Below are 15,234 nucleotides of genomic sequence, written 5' to 3' on the forward strand. Positions count from 1 at the left end.
ACCTTCGCCTTTTGGATAATACTTTAAAGTTTTTAAGCAATCTCTTTGAACAATTGCAAATTTTACCATTAACTCAAGAAGGTACCGAATTCCAACAAATTTCGTGAATATGCTGAGGCGTAGCTAACTAATAAGCCAATAAATGATGAGCAAGTTTTTCAAGAGCTGACGCAACTCCTAATGCAAGCTGTAGGTTCTGTTTGGACTAATTTGGATGTAAATTTACCATCAAGCATTTCCGGCAAAATGTTTACCTCTTTATTGGGTGCAACATCGGAATCATTTGACATACTTGAGAAACTCCCAAGCGTCTTATCATTCCGCTTTAGCATTTTTAATTTCTTCTTCAATGAGAACTGGGAACATATTTTCAGCGAGGAATATCTAAAATCTTGGATATTCTTCCAAGACTTTAATCTTCATGGTCATATCGCCGATGGCCATCAAGTCTTCACTTTCGATGGTCAACATTACTCCTTCCCGGGAAGCTGCAAGTATATATTGGCTCAAGACAGTGTGGATAATAACTTTACCATCATTGCACAGCTCAACAACGGCAAGCTCAAAGCTATTATATTAACCGATCGTGATGGTAATTTCGCTGAAATCACGGACTCTGGCGTTCTGAAAATTGATGGCAATCAAGCAGAGTTCCCTCACCATGTCAATAGCATTTATGCCTGGCGTTTATTCTACACCATTTGGTTACATTCAGAATATGGTGTTGAAGTTATGTGTACACAGGACTTGAAGGTGTGCAATATTAAAGTAGATGGTTTTTACACCAGCAAGACACACGGTCTACTTGGAAATGGAAACGCTGAGCCATATGATGATTTCGTTCAAATTGACGGCTCAATCGCTCCAGATTACGCTTCACTTGGTAACGGATATGCAATCGGGAAATGTGCATCAATTACCGCCCAACCAGTGGATGAAACTCCACGATCAGATATTTGTACCGAGCTATTTAGTTTGTCTTCACCTTTGGCACCTGGTTATATCTTTGAGAACCCTTCACCCTACCGCGCAAGATGTGATTCCGCAGTCGCTGAAGCACCGGAGAAGGAAAAAGAGCTGGCAGCTTGTATAATAGCTACTTCTTATGGTTCTTCAAATTGCATAAAATTTCCATTAGGTTGCCATCACGTTGCTTAAAATGTCCTGGTGCTGTTGGACAACGAGAACTTGGTCAGGAGTTTACAGTTAAGATACCGAATAACAAAGCAGATATTGTATTCGTCGTCGATATGGACGTGAGTCCCACTTTACTAAGCAACTTGATTGCACCTGTAATAATGGAAGTTCGGGACTCTCTTAAGACACGCGGCTTCACTGATGTGCAGATCGGGGTTATTGCTTACAATGAAGCCCAGCTCTATCCGGCTTTGTTAATCAGTGATGGTGGAAAAATTAACTACCAAGGTAACATAGCCAATGCTCAGCTTAATGGTCCCAAAAACTTCTGCATACACTGTGCCTCGCAGGAGGTGGCTGATCCAAAAGTAGTCGAAATTTTCAAGAGCACTGAGTTATTTTTGAGAAGCATCAATCCACAATCTGATGAAAAAGCGTTCCGTCTTGCTCTCAATTTCCCATTCCGTGCAGGAGCTGCAAAGAGTATTGTTGGAGTTCGTAGCAATACCTTGGAATTCTCCAATTTGGTAAATTTTCTGGCAAAAATTTAAAAATTTCCATAAATATAACCCTATTTTGTAATTTTTAAAGCTCAAATTTTTACGTGCTCATCTAACGGATGCAGCAACCAGCTTCAACGGCGCTTTATTACACATGATCGGCATTGTAAAGGAATTGTTCATGGAAGGCATTTCCAAAGAAAAAATAGTCGGTAAGAGTGACCAAGATTACTAGTCTTTTTTATTATATGGAGCATCTTCTCATCTTTTTCCTTAACAATATCTGATTTTTTAATTATAGGTTTTAATTCGCGTTTAATCGCAACATTAGACGGTAAAGATGCAAAGAAACGACAGAAATTACAATTTCAAAATGATATTGGAATTGATTTTGTTCTCGACAATGGGGGTTGGGTTTTCACCACACAAAACTTTGATCAATTAAAGCCCAACGAACAGAAAAAGACTTTTAATCAAGTGGTAAATACATTAGCTGATACACTTTTCAGAACGGAAATCGTTAACGAATGTGAATGTGAAGCACCCCATGGGCTGCATGCACAGCATCGTTGCGTCATTAAATCTTCTACTTTCTTGCCGAATAAGAAAATTAAGTCGAAATAAATCGAATTATATTTAAGCAATGACTACAAACTAAACATGCCTTTGTTATACAATAAGAATAAAATTAATACGTTAAAAAAAATCGTTTATTTTTATTAAACTCGGATTTTGAAACATTAACATTACTTATTTTAATCAAATTTTGTCAAGCGAAGTGCTTAAAATTAATTAAGGGGAACATTTTTTGTATCGTTTTATATTTCATAACCACAGTAAGTATCGTACCACACAAATTATAGTACAATTGGTTTTTTCACCGCGGACTAGCAATTTCATGAATTCTTTGACACTAGGATACAGGTTTCTAGTAGGTGAAGATTTGAATGCCAAATAAACATTCTGAGGTTTACCCATTGTAAACTCAAAAAGCCGACAGCTTTACACCACTATTGATACTCGAAATCATCAGACATTTGTGCCATCAAGACAGCCCACTTGCTGGTCAACACATTGATTGATTTTGTGATATCTAAAAATATAGACCGATACCTTATTAGTGCTGAAACTTGCGTCGATGTACATTCTGATCACTCATAAGTTGTGGGCGAATTAAATGAACATCTATATGCAACTGTGAATATACACCACTTAACGCCTTATACGAGGTGTGTTCAAAAAATAAGGAGCATTTTCAACATTCGACTTTTGGTTATTTTTTTTATGTTGTTACACTCGTTTACACTAAGGTTCAAAATTAACGGGTTCACGGAAGAATTCTTTTTCGGACCACAGGCTGATCCTTTTTGAAATCGATTTCGTTCGGGAAACCTTGCTACCCCGAAGGAACCCTAAAAGAACTGCTTGGTCTCTTTTTTATAGGGTTTTCAGTAAGAAGTTGAACATTAGTAAGTTTATGGCTACTACTAGGGAACAACTGGACATGCAAGTTAGACACTTAGAGAGGTCGTATCAGAATGCCTTTAAAGAGGCCTGTCCACTATCCTTTAGCAAGAAAGGATTTCCTCCCTGGTGGAGTAAGTCGCTGACTGACTTGAAAGAGAAGGTTAGGAGAGGCTTCAATAAATGTTGTCAAATAAGGAACTTTCAAGATTTCCGAGTAATTTTGAAAGAGTATAAGAAAGTCATTAGAGATGCGAAGCGCAACTCTTGGAAAGAGTACTGCGAATCCTTGAATCCGTAAAAGTCTCGGTCAGACTTAGCAGGGTCCTCTCCAAGGACCATTCATGTAAAACTGAGTGGGCTGAATCTGTAGGTGAATCTTTAAAAATACTTGTTGATGCCTATTTCCCGAAAAATTCTATTGCTTGTCTGTAACGAAGGTGCGAATAGGCAGGAAGTTTACCTGCGATGTACTGACATCTGTCCTGTCAGTCAACAGAGTAAACTGGGCAATCGATAGCTTTTCCCCTTTCAAATCTCCAGGTATTGATGGTATCATGACAGCGATGCTTCAGAAGACTAAAACCTTGGTGGTCCCCGTCCTTCAAAAGGCCTTTTTGGCGTGTATCTCATTAAACCACGTTCCTGCAAGCTGGAAGAAAACCAAGGTGGTCTTCATTCCCAAGGCAGGAAGGAGGGGCCTCCAGCTCAACACGCTTACCTGAAAGGGAAATCTACCGAGACAGCTTTGCATGAGGTAGTAAGAACTGTAGAAAAATATCTCGAGGGAATACACTTTGGCGGCCTTTGTAACCATAGAGGGTACCTTTAATAATGTTACGGCTGAGTCAATTGCCACTGCTCTAAATAGTCTAGGGGTAGAAAGACATATCTTCGGGAGTGGGCTAACGTGAGAAGGCGAAGCATTCAAGGATAGCTGGTTGTGCGCTGAGCTTGGGACCCGCTACTTAAAAATCCCCCCCAATGAAAAGAGCTGCAAAGCCTCGGATGGGAACTGCCTTTACTGATGACGAACCCTGCAAACGAAATAAGGAATATGATTTGAGGGCATGCACCTGGAATGTCCGGTCCCTTAATGGGGAAGGTGCCTCTGCCGGGCTGGTTGATGTCCTCGTGAGAGTAAAGGCTGACATCATTGCCATCCAAGAGATGCGATGGACGGGGCAAGGTAAGAAACCCATAGGACCTTGCGACGTCTACTACAGCTGCCATGTAAAGGAGCGCAAATTCGCTCTCGCAATAATCCGCATCAAAGTGTGGTTTTTTAACATCTCACTAATTTGCGCCCACGCCCCGACGGCGGAGAAGGACGATGCGACCAAAGATTCCTTCCATGAGCGCTTGGAACGTTCCTATGAGCGCTGCCCCCGCCACGACATAAAAATTGTGCTTGGCGACTTCAACGCCAGGGTGGGCAAGGAGGGAATTTTTGGTCCCACAGTCGGAAAATTCAGCCTGCACAACGAAACATCCGGTAACGGACAGAGGCTGATCGACCTCACCGGGGCGCGAATCATGGTAGTCTGCAACACCAGATTTCAGCATAAAGAGATACACCAAGCTACCTGGCTTCCTCCTGATCGAAAAACGCGAAAGCAGATCGATCATGTTGTGATAGATGGAAGACACGCTTCTAGTGTATTAGACATCAACTCGGATCATTACCTCGTTGCAGCCAAACTGCGCACACGCCTCTGTGCAGCAAAAAACGTACATCTACCTACGCAAAGATTGTTCAACATCTAAAGGATGATGAAAGGAGAATCGACACACACCATCTTTTCGTCGATTTCAAAGCTGCATTCGACAGTACGAAAAGGAGTTACTTGTATGCCGCGATGTCTCAGTTTGGTATCCCTGCAACACTAATATGGCTATGCAAGATGACGTTGCTCAAAACCACCATAATTGGAAAGGACCTCTCCGAGCCATGTGATACCAAAGGAGGTTTCGAACAGGGTGATTCGCTGTCGTGTGCCTTCTAAAACCTGATATTGGAGAGCATCGTACGAGCCGCAGAACTTAATTGCTCAGGCACAATTTTTTATAAGAGCGTACAATTGTTGGCGTATGCCGATGATATTGACATCATCGGCCTTTATAATCCCGCTGTTAGTTCTGCCTTCTTCAAACTGGATACAGAGGCAAAGCTAATGGGTCTGGTGGTGAACGAGGACAAAACGAAGTACTTCCTGTCTTCAAACAAACAGTCGACGCACTCGCGTATCCGCACCCACGTCACTGTTGACAGTTATAATATCGAGGTTGTAAAAGACTTCGTTTATTTAGGAACCAGCATTAACACCTATAATAATGTCAGCCTGGAAATCTAACGTAGAATCTCTCTTGCCAACAAGTGCTACTTTGGACTAAGTAGGCAAATGAGTAGTAAAGTCCTCTCTCGACGAACAAAACTAACACTCTACAAGGCTCTCATCATGCCCGTCCTAACGTATGGCGCAGAAGCGTGGGTGATGACTACATCCGATGAAGCGACGCTTAGAGTGTTTGAGAGAAAGATTCTGGGCAAACTTTTTGGACCTTTGCACGTTGGAAGCGGCGAATATCGCAGGCGATGGAACGATGAGCTGTATGAGCTTTACGACGACATAGACATAGCGCAGTGAATAAAGATCCAGCGGCTACGCTGGCTGGATCATGTCGTCCGAATAGGTACAAACGCTCCGGCTCTGAAAGTATTTGATGCGGTATCAGCTGGTGGTATCAGAGGAAGAGGAAGGCCTCTGCGTTGGAAAGATCAGGTGGAGAAGGACTTGGCTTCACCTGGTGTGTCCAATTGGCGCCGGTTAGCACGAGAAAGAAACGACTGGCGCGCTTTGTTGAACTCGGCCAAAATCGCGTAAGCGGTTATCGCGCTAATTAAGAAGAAGAAGAAATAAACAAACCACATAAAAGTACCTCACTTATACAAATCAGTTGTTGTTTTTTTTTCAAAGTTATTCAGTGTTTTCATGCCGACATAAAAGATGGCGCACCCTGCAGTTTGGTCAATAAGTTTTGCTAGAGCGCTGCTACTAGCCTAATTTTTTTTTGTTAGGTTAGAAAATTCTCGATATAATCGTATGTGATGTTTCATTTCGAACTGTCAATTCATCCTTTGTTTGGAATACAATCGAAAAAATCAAGTATCGTGCAAGTAACGATCTCCAAATTTCGAATGGTAGTCACGCACCAATCCATTCGGCTACGGCAAGGTGAGGAACTATTTAATCCAAAATTAACCCATTAGGACCCTTGGAGTAGGTTAACTCTCTATCCAGTAAGACCGTCTACCGACGGTCATCATAAAACTCTCCTGGGTTTTACAGGTAATTTTCTTTTTCATGTGAGCTGGCATGGCTGCCTTGAAACGACTATGACGGAACCATTCCAAATCGTTTATAGTGTTAATTTGTTTCATTTTGATATTTATTATCAGTTTAGTAATGGCCGTCGTTGAAAACAGTCGAAAAAATTAGAGTTGAAAAATTTCATCTTTTCGTTTGTGAAAAAGAGACCAAACATTGCAGAAATTTCTTCAAAAATTCCAAACAGGTATGTTTTTCTGTATATTTTATAACTATTAGTTATAGTGAAACTGAAAAAATAAAAGTGATTTTTGTGAAGTTTTTATTGACCGTCTACAGACGGTTATTCCGCATTACGGCTAATTTTTCATATGCACAAGTGATACTTTTTGTGCACTTTTTGGTACAGTAAAAGTGAATAAAAATGTTCGTACCATTAGCGTACCAAAATTAACGTTATATGAATTTTACATGATTTTTTGACGATTATTTATAGTCTCTGCTCGATAGAGGGTTGAGTTAGGTTTTTGTGGTAGTCGGTATGAATAGTCAAACTCACTTAGACCATGTGCGTTCGTTGTGGTACCACTGTGTAGCACGGGAACCTTACTGTTAGATTTCATGGAGCTAATTAGATTCTCTTATGAAACGTAGAATAGGTTTTGTCCCAACATCGGATCGTTCCGTAAGAGAGTCAAAATGGTATTTTCCCAACAACCTTGATCTACTCCTAGCTGAGGGTGGACAATTGCAAAGGAAGTGTTCCACTGTTTCTTCCCCTTTCTCGTCTCTACAACTTCTGCAGTATTCATGCGAAAAGATTCCTAGCCTGGAAGAGTGCCTACCTAACAGCTAATAACCGGTGACACAAGCCACGACCTTTGAAATGTTCCCTGTTGAGAGGTTGAGCAACTCTCCTGATCTTCTCTTATCTATTTGCGCCTAAATTAGCCTGGTTGTAACACACGTATTTTCTTCTCTCCGTGACATATTGACCTCCTGGAGAATACTATTTTTTATTCTTAACTTTCGTAGGGACTCCAATGTTGCCTCTGTTTTCAATAAGTGCAAGATTAGTACCCTTTTTGGCTAGATCATCGGCTCTGCAATTTCCTTCAATATATCTGTGCCCTGAAATCCATATAAGGGGGACCTGAAATATCTACCTGGCATTCCTGAGCAACCCTTGATCTTAGTATAACTGCCTCCCTTGATTTGATGGCCGTCTGGCTGTCTGGGAAGATATTTATCATAGTTTTTGTTACGGCGTATGCGTTAAGGTACACATTACCTCCTTTATGGCTAAGACTTCTGTCAGATATACACTACAGTTGTCCGGAAGTTAGATCGATAATTCTAATCCTAATTCTTTTGAAAAAGTTCCATAGCCTACTTTATTTTCTAGCTTGGATCCATCCGTGTAAGAATTTATTTCCGCTTTTCCCCTTAGTCTTTGAGTGTGCCACTCTCTTCTTGACGGGATGTTGGTCTTGAAGAGCCTGTTGATGGTGGGTTTCGGGAAAGAGTAGTCGATTTCTTGGTTATAACTAGTCTTAGTATGTAGCATAGATGGGCACACTGCATTATATATGTATTTACTGCATTACAAATAGAAGTAATCAGTAAAATTTTTCTGATACCGACATTTAATTTGCATTACCAGTAAACTTTTACTGATTACCGAAAAAAATTGCAGTGAAAATATTATTTTACTGATTACTGCATACTTTGATTTGCATTATCAGTAAAATATTACCTCTTTATTGAAAAATTTTACTGGTAGTTACAAATAAATACCCAACCACTAGATTCAATGAATTATTTCAGAAAATGCTAAACTTTTTTAATACTTGTTATTTGCTATTCGTTTTTTTTTAACAAAGCACAAAACCAATTTGCATCGCTGAGTTTTGGCCCTTTAACAGCCTTATGCTTATTTAGACAACTTGTTGTTTCATCCCGTTCGGTCAGTTATAAAAGTGTTATATATATAATATATAATTGGTGCGTACACCCTTTTTGGGTGTTCGGTATAAAAAAACGCCTAAGAATAATTTCCCGAGTCAGTGAGATCAACTCCAAAATCTTCTAGAGCATCCGTTACGGCGCTTGAATTAATATTGTTAAATGCTCCTTCAATATCTACAAAAACTACCAAAGCAAACTTTTTTTGTACCAGGCTCTTTTCCAAGAACCCGACAAGCGAGTGTAAAGCAGTTTCTGTAGATTTGCTTTTTATGTAGGCGTGTTGTGCCGGGGAGAAGCTGCTGATTGCTATGACGCCCCGTAGATACTCATCGACAAACCTTTCTAGAATTTTGAGGAGGAAAGACGTAAGTCTGATAGATCTGAAGTCTTTAGAACTAGAGTGTTAGGACCTACCTGCATTGGGTATGAAAGAGACTTTCGTCTTTCTCCAATTTTGCGGAATGTAGCCCCTATTAAAGCAGCTTCTAAAAATGACATTACGTTCATTACGGAGAGATTACTACCCGTCATTGCTGCAACTCTGCCAGATAAATAGCCCATTTTATTTTTTCATTTCAAACCATATGGAAGATGAGCACAAATAGGAAGATGAGCTCGGCCAATCACCCAAAAAGGGAGTACGTGCCAATTATATACACGAGGTGTGTTCAAAAAGTATCGCGAATTTTGTGTTTTTTTCAAAAATTATTTATTTATTCATTAAAATATATTTTGTTCCCTTCAAAGTAGTCCTCATGAGATATTATGCACTTGTGCCAACGTTTTTTCCAATCTTACAAGCACTTCGAAAAAAAATTTTTTTCTTGTTCAGCTCCTCCTTCGATGCCGTCTTTTTCTCGTCAATCGTAGCGTAGCGTCGTCCTTTCATGGGCCTCTTCAGTTTCGGGAACTAGAAAAAGTCACAGGGGGCCAGATCTTGGGAACACGGTGGCTGTGGCATCATTAGTGTGTTGTTTTTGGTCAAAATGTCGCGCACAAGCATCGATGTGTGAGCAGAGGCGTTATCGTGATGAAAAAGCAAATTTTTGTTATTCCATAAATCCGAGCGTTTCTGGCGGATTGCCTCGCGCAAATTGTGCATAACTTGCAGGTAATATTCCTTATTGACCGTTTTTACCTGTGGCAAGAACTCAAGATGCACAACGCCCCTCCAATCGAAGAAAACGGTAAGCACCAGGAGATCTCTTAACTCCTAAAACACTCAGGCTATAAAGCCCATTGTATTTAAAACTCTGGAAAGCGGGTAGAGAGCCAAGGGGGAAAGGAGAAAAGTATCAGAGAAAGAGAAAGGAAAGAACAGAGACAAACACAGAGGTAGTTAGTCCTGTGGGAATTTTCCACATTCTTTGGCAAATCTGTAAATATCCTCCAGTTTTAGAGAACAAATCTTACTCATTCTCATGACATCGCAACCTAAAACTCGTAGCCGTGCTCTAGTGAAGGCAGGACACTCACAGAGAAAGTGCTCAGCGCTATCCGCCTCCTCCAAGCAAGACAGGCACATTGGGTCCTCAATGATTCCAATGGTGGTCATGTGCTGACCCCACGGGTTGTGTCCTGTAATGATACCGACCATCAACCGAACGTTTTTCCTTCTAAGTTTTAGTAGAAAGTTGGACAGTTTTCTGTTCGGACTTGTCACAAAACACTTTGCAATTCTGCAGCGTTCTAGACCGGACCATCGCTCTTTATGTAGATTGCCTACATAATCGCTGATCTAATTCATGATTCCTGCTGGACTGATTCCGATTATTGGCTTTGGCCCCTGTGGGGGCACCGCTGATCCACGGTTAACCAATTCATCGGCAATTTTGTTTCTTTGAACACCAGAGTGTCCTGGAATCCATATAAGTACAAGCTTGTTTTGTCTTGCGACAGAATTAAGCTTCTTCTTACATTCTTGAACAATCTTTGAGGCTTGCTTCGCGTTCTCCTGGGCCTTCAGTGCAGCCTGACTGTCACTGAAAACTCCAATCTGTTTCCCGCTTCATCTCCTCTCGATTATCTATTCAGCTACTTTCAGGACGGCAAAAACTTCCATTTGGAAAAGAGTTGCCATTTCCCTCATAGCATAGTGATACTTATTACTATCGTTTAAATACCATCCGGCTCCAGACATTATTTCATTCTTGTTGTATCTTAAGATCCAGGGGGAGCAAATCGACCGTAGCATTTAGAGCATCGCCAGAGGTTTTACTCATGGCACCTGTGATGCATAAACATACACTTCTTTGCAGCCTGTATAGTACCCGGATTGTGGACTTAACTATGCTCCGTCACCCCCAGACCACCCAGGTGTAAGTGATGATTGGTCTAATAAGTGCTGTGTATATCCATAAGACCACAGCAGGTTTCAGACCCCAAGTTTTGCCAAAGGCTCTACGGAATTGCTGAAAAATCCTTAATGCGTGATTCACCTTCCGTGAAACGTGTGTCTCCCAAGTAAGCTTCTTATCCAAGATCACTCCTAGATATTTAATTTCATCGGAAAGACCAAGTGCCACAGCCTTCAGTGTTGGAAGACTGAGTCCATCCAATTTCCGTTTTCTTGTAAACAAGACTATGGGTGTTTTGTTCGTATTAACGCAAAGACCTTGTCTCATGCACCAGTCATCGATTTTGTCCAGAAGTCTCTGCACTTTCGTGCAAACTCTCCTTAGGGATTTATCCGATGTTAGCGCACAGACATCATCCGCATATGCTTGGACATGAAAGCCGAGTTCCTGCATCTCCGCTAGTAGAGAGTCTACGACCAAGCATCACAGCAGCGGAGAAAGAAGACCCCCTTGTAAACATCCTTGCTTGGCGCTGACTGTGATTAGTCCGTCACTGTTCTCACCAGCGGTTAACAGCCTCTCAGAGAGCATGAAATATATCAATTTTACAAAGGTTTGATTAACTCCGTGTCGTTCGGCAGAAGAACATATTGAGTCGAAAGTGGCACTATCAAAAGCCCCCTCGATGTCCACGAGCACGCCCATTGTGTATTCGTCAGCTTCTTGCTAACAAGATAGTGTAAGGCTGATTTGCATGATTTTCCACTCTGGTAAGAGTGTTGATTTCTACTAAGTGGACTTCTCGGCAATACCCCGAATATATTTCTCCACCACTCGTTATAGACTTTTCAACACGAACGATGTCAAGCTGATTGGTCTAAAACTTTTTGCTAGGGAATAGTCATCTTTTCCTGGTTTCGGAATTAAAACTACTCTTACGTTTCGCCGTTGGGATGGTATATAACGAAATGCAAGACATGCTGTGAAGATCCTTTTCAGGGCCTCAATCAGCCTGTCTCCTCCTTTTTTAAGCATTGCTGGATATATTCCGTCAAGTCCAGGGGACTTAAAGTTCTCAAAGGAAGACAAGGAAAACCTTATTGATTCCCTTGTCACTATCCGACTAGCAATATACCAGCTGTACCTAGAGGTTCCACCGTTGCTACCGTTATTGTTCATGCCACTCTCAACTTCAGAGAGAGTTCTACTACCCGGAAAATGGGTTTCGAGTAGAGCATTAAACGTTTCCGATTTGGAAATGGTGTATGAACCATCAGGTTTTCGAATGGAATCCAGCCTTACTGAGCGGTCTAAATGAAGGACCTTACAAAGTCTCGCTGTTTCCCTCATTTCTTCGACGTTACTGCAGAAAGTTCTATAGGATTCAAGTTTGGCTTTCCGTACTTTTTTCTTATATTCTCTCTGTGTAAGTCGATGATTGGCCCAGTCCTCTTCTGTTTTGGTCTTCAAGGCCTTATTAAGAAGTTTCCTGGACCGTATAAGAAGCTTCGATAGTTCAGGGTTTCCACCAAGGAACCGCTTTCCCCTGTCTGCTTTGCCTGAGTGGGCACAGTTCCTCAAAGCAATTGATTAAAGTACCTTCTAATTTCTTAGTAGCATCTTCAATCACTTCTGCTGATTTGAGTTTTTTCAGGTTTGGTAATCGCTCTGTTACAAGCTCACCATACCTGTCCCAGTCCACATTTCGAAGATTCCTACCGGAAGGTATTAATATTGTGTCAATTCCCAGCCGGAATTCGATAAGACGATGATCAGAAAGAGAGTTCTCTTCCAAAACTCGCCATCGGTTGATTTGATTTCCAACTCACCTATTGGTAAGTGTTAAATCAATCACCTCTTGTCTCGTTCTGGTCACAACAGTTGGTTTGTTACCAGTGTTTTGAATGACCAAATCGGATGACAGGATAAAATGCAGTAACTTGAGACCTCTGGGGCTGCATTTGCTGCTTCCCCACACAATGTTCTGTGAATTTGCATCACAGCCCACTATTAGCCCCAGATTATTGGATTCTGCATACTTGACCACTTCTCTTAGCTCCCTCGAAGGAGGTGGTTGTAAAGAGTCGTAGGGTAGGTAGGCCGAAACTATGGTAGCTTCGACACTGTTCCCACTTTTCAAGTACTTTATTTTTGCAGCAACGATATCTCCGGAGCATAGCTCTTTTAACATCGTGTGTTTGATCAACCTCGGCTTGATAATACATGCTCGCGGTCTCACATTCCCTTCACAATGAAGTATTTGTCCTCACGACATAGCACCTAGACCGCAGATACGCATGGTTCTTGTATAAGTATTATGTGTGGGTTTGTTTGCAGTTTTGCATGCCTACGGCACAAGAGAGCCGTAGACGCTTTGCTATGCTGCAGATTTATCTGTGTAAATATTACTTCAGTCATGAGACTGAGTATATTTACGCTTTGTCCTCCACCTTATCCTGGACACGGAAGTGGATTCGCCCCTGATGTAGGTGAGGACGGCACCCGTACTTAAGAACCTTGAGGGACCCAAGATCGATACCCAGTACCAGGTGGGAACCCGCCTCCGAAGTGGTAGCGAGTCGTTTCAAGATCCTTATTCTGAACACGGATGCGTTTGAGGAGTTCTGCTGAATTACAGGAAGGACCCGGAATCCAGACACTCGCTCGTACCAGCCTTTCTTTGCTACTCTCAACAAGAATGAACTTGCTGTTTTCGCAGGCTGGAATTTTTGCTATGTCTTTTTCTAGCCATTCTAGGGAAAAAGCATTGGAACAGTGAACCTTTACGATGCCGTCCACCATGCTTTTACCCTCGAAAGTCGGCGCGTCTTTCGACTCACCGATATATTTCCAAAGATAGCTGTCAAGATAGTCTGGTTGCCCTTTGGACAGTAGACGGCCTTGTTTGTCGGAATGCATTTCTACATTTGAGGTCCCTTAGCCTTTGACAAAGCAGGCAAAGGTTTGTCTGCTTTGTATTGGGTCGAGGATGCAGGCATTTCCGAATTCCGTCTCTCGACTTTCCTTTTCTTTGCCTTTCTTCTCGTTTCCGGAAGAGTGCGACGTTTCAGAGGAATCCTCTGTTCTGCCACGCTTTCCCATTTCCATTACAGGTGACGAAGTTGACGGAGCTTGAGTACTTACCTTAGCTAATGCTTTGGCTTTCTTCGTCTTCTGTTTTTTGGTTTGATCTGCTTTGCGGATAGACCAACACCTGTGTGTGAATCTTCAATAACTTCAGTCTTTTGACTGGTGCTTACCTGGTTCGCACCAGGTTTGACCGTTGGCAAAGACTTACTACGCACCAGAGATCCATCTGAGTCTACTGAGTGATTGTCCGCCATCTCCACGGCTTCTACGGCTTGTGTGCCAATGTGCCATGTTTCGCCACTAGTAGATCGCTTCCTCCGGAACCCTGGGTGCCAGTTCCGTTCATAGGGGGGTGTGGGGTTCGGGCCTGCACATCCGATGCCCGAGCCGTCGATTGCTCGACGGGAGGATTTCCCGAAAGTGGGTTACCTCGTGCAGAATGATCCATCGTTAACCTCTACATGTAGAAAAAGAAATCATTTTATACCTACTGCCAGGTTGTCGGTACGGTACTCTCCACATAGTATTTGGGTGGCCACCAATTCCTATATGGAGCTGTCCTCTTAGTTCGTGGTAAGTTAATCTCCATAACATGGGGTTAACTCACTACTTAAGCCTCATCCCCACGACAAGGAGACCGACATGACAAAGCGGTGATACAGGTTCTTTGATCCATCTTTTTGAATAGGTAAAAATCGAAGACGAGCCGAAACACGTGCAAGCAAAGCAGCTGTCATCAATTAACTGAACATTCAAAATGACCGAACTCGTCGACATGAGTGAGAGACATGAGTACCAACATATCGCCACAAAAAAATCCAAATTCGAATATACGTAACCTGAGAAAATTCAAAATTCGCGATACTTTTTGAACACTCCTCGTATATTTATATATATATTTCTTTTGTCCACCAAGGTGGTTTTGTCTTTCCTCTATGGCATACAACCGGACACCCAGCTTTCAAAGAACTATTCATGGCTTTCGTTACCTGATTTACCAATCCGTCCAGTCTCCCGTTTGACGTGGGCATCGTTTGATTGGATATCTTTGGCAATAAAGCTCTTAATTTGTTGTTGTATACTCCCCAATCAATTCTTCGGATGTTCCTAAACTCGTAAACTTGGGGAAGCTTATGATCAAAAACCAATTCTATGTAACGATGATTAGAGTAAGATTTTTCTCTCAAAACTCGCCGTCTTTTAACGTGGGTAGAAAAAATGTCAGACGCCAGAGTTAATTCCAAAACTTCTGACCTCGTTTTCATTGGTTGGCTCTGAGCCTAAATTCAAGACACTATGTACATACGTTATATATATATATTAAGTGCGCCACTAAGTTCTCGCTGTTTGTAAATATATGCCGCCAGCAGTGTGTAGTAATCGATTCTAACAAAACCTAAACGTCATAAACCAAGCTTAGACATATTGAAAACAAACTGCTTCGACATA

The 15,234-nt window shown here is 41.8% G+C and overlaps 1 protein-coding gene across 1 annotated transcript; it reads left to right on the top strand.

Annotated features, from left to right (window-relative positions):
* Window positions 1-1,717: 1,717 nt before the first annotated feature.
* Window positions 1,718-2,327, top strand: LOC128869335 (apolipophorins-like). The gene is made up of 2 exons (XM_054111870.1): window positions 1,718-1,849; window positions 1,939-2,327. The coding sequence occupies exons 1-2, from the start codon at window positions 1,792-1,794 to the stop codon at window positions 2,259-2,261; spliced, it is 381 nt and encodes a 126-aa protein (XP_053967845.1). The 5' UTR covers window positions 1,718-1,791; the 3' UTR covers window positions 2,262-2,327.
* Window positions 2,328-15,234: the final 12,907 nt, after the last annotated feature.

This window comes from Anastrepha ludens, chromosome X, assembly GCF_028408465.1.
Source record: "Anastrepha ludens isolate Willacy chromosome X, idAnaLude1.1, whole genome shotgun sequence".
In the NCBI taxonomy this organism is placed as follows: Eukaryota; Metazoa; Arthropoda; class Insecta; order Diptera; family Tephritidae; genus Anastrepha; species Anastrepha ludens.

What these genes read in the sequence shown, in the direction of transcription:
- LOC128869335 (XM_054111870.1), top strand. Translation starts at nt 1,792, where the DNA reads ATGATCGGCATTGTAAAGGAATTGTTCATGGAAGGCATTTCCAAAGAA. An exon ending in TTCCAAAGAAAAAATAGTCG is followed by an intron (nt 1,850 to 1,938) that starts GTAAGAGTGACC and finishes TTTTAATTATAG; the next exon opens with GTTTTAATTCGCGTTTAATC.